Source organism: Trachymyrmex cornetzi, unplaced genomic scaffold (assembly GCF_001594075.2).
Source record: "Trachymyrmex cornetzi isolate Tcor2-1 unplaced genomic scaffold, Tcor1.1 scaffold194, whole genome shotgun sequence".
Classification (NCBI taxonomy): Eukaryota; Metazoa; Arthropoda; class Insecta; order Hymenoptera; family Formicidae; genus Trachymyrmex; species Trachymyrmex cornetzi.
Window position 1 is genome coordinate 8,543 of NW_017296570.1, and position 1,719 is coordinate 10,261.

At 37.8% G+C, this 1,719-nt stretch overlaps 1 protein-coding gene across 1 annotated transcript; it reads right to left on the reverse strand.

Moving 5' to 3' along the window:
• Positions 1–759: 759 nt before the first annotated feature.
• Positions 760–1,353, reverse strand: LOC108759565 (putative nuclease HARBI1). The gene has a single exon (XM_018505060.1). The coding sequence runs from the start codon at positions 1,240–1,242 to the stop codon at positions 760–762; it is 483 nt and encodes a 160-aa protein (XP_018360562.1). The 5' UTR covers positions 1,243–1,353.
• Between the last annotated feature and the right edge of the window lie 366 nt (positions 1,354–1,719).

Here is a 1,719-nt window from a genome sequence, read left to right on the forward strand (position 1 = left end):
GAACTTGCCAAGGAGGCTGCCCTCCATGGCCGACGCCCTAAATTCAAAATTCCCTATCACGACCTGTTAGCCTTATCCCGTGACTCGCATAAGAGAAAATTTCAAGCCTATCTCGATAACTCCGCCTCTTATAAAGGGCAACTATACGATGATTACTACAGAAATAACTCATCTAAGCCTTGGTTTTATGATAAATCTCTTGATAGGGAGGAAATTGTTACTGTTTCCAGAATACGCTCTAATCATTATAACCTTGCCCACAGTCTCCATCGTAAAGGCATTGTTGACTCTCCGTCTTGCTTTTGTGGAGACCCTAGACAGGATATTAACCATATAATTTTTTATTGCAGATTATGTATTGGTAAATCAGTTAAATTGCGTTCTTATATTAAGAAATACTTTCCACTATCTCCTATCGATATTCATCATATACTCAAGAACCCTCCTCCCACTCTTTGTCGCTTAATCATTGCCTATTTAAAGTCTCTCAACCTAAGGGTGTGATTTTCATGTACGTGTGCTCCGCTCTTAGAGGGGTGAGGGGGAGAGTAATCCCCTTCTTCTCTCACCAGGTGGCGCTCCGCCTGATTTGTTCCAGACATCTACTCCAGTTTCGTTTCTGGCCGGAGTCGCCGCCATCTTCAGTGGCGAGGGCCACACAAATACGAAGAATAGAAGAATAGAATATATAAGCCCATAAGCAATTCGTCATTTTGGAGTAAGCAAATGTTATGTAATACACAACATGCAATTAGAAATTTAGGGATTTTTTAAATATCTGTTAACTGCAAGCAATCTAATAATACTCTGAAACGAATTTTCAGTTGCCCTATTCCCTTCTCGAGCCATCCTTGTTGATGACAAACAATAATTATAATTTGTTTGCCGAGGTGTTAGATGTCCGTTATTCCGAAATGGTACCATTAAATGCAGATGAATGGCATAGGCAGCATCTCCAATTAGATGAGAATCATTTGGAAAATATTGCTCGGGTGATTCGAGAAATCCAGCTACAGATGAGTTCCGAAAAACTCTGGCATCGTGGACAGAGCCTGCCTGCCCAGCATAGCAATGTGTAAATAAATCCCGAGAATCACAAATAAGTTGAAGGTTAATGGAGTGAAAACCTTTTCTATTGACGTAAGAGTTTGAATCTTCAGTAGGAGCTCGGATTTTTATATGAGTGCCGTCAATAGCGCCAATAATATTGGGAAAGCCACATGATCTTTGAAATCGCTCCATTACATTTAGAGCAACCTGATCTCTAGGCCATTTGATAAAACGAGGTGCGACACAATGAAGAGCGTATGTCACTCGTCGTAATGCTCAAAAAGCTGTTGCTCTTCCTACACCAAATTTCGTAGCAATAGATCTAAAATATATAATGTACTATATAAATTAAAATGACTTATTGATTTACGTAACAAAATTTAATATAATTGATACTAAGTATTTATTATATGAAGTATATATTTCATATACCTGTAAGAATCAGGTGTAGCCATGAACCAAATAGCAATAAGTAATTGTTTCTCTTCCGATATTGAGTTTCTGCCACCAGAAGCAATATTAATAGCACGTAATCCTGGTCCAATCGATGCCAATACAATTTGAAATGTTTCGGGAAACATTCTGAAAGAAATTCAACATAAAAAACAATGTTTTAATTATTTTATATATAATATAGCTAGTATTTTTATAGGTTATTGTTGCCGGCGG

Coding starts and splice junctions, on each gene's coding strand:
- LOC108759565 (XM_018505060.1), bottom strand. CDS start 1,242: ATGGAGCGATTTCAAAGATCATGTGGCTTTCCCAATATTATTGGCGCT.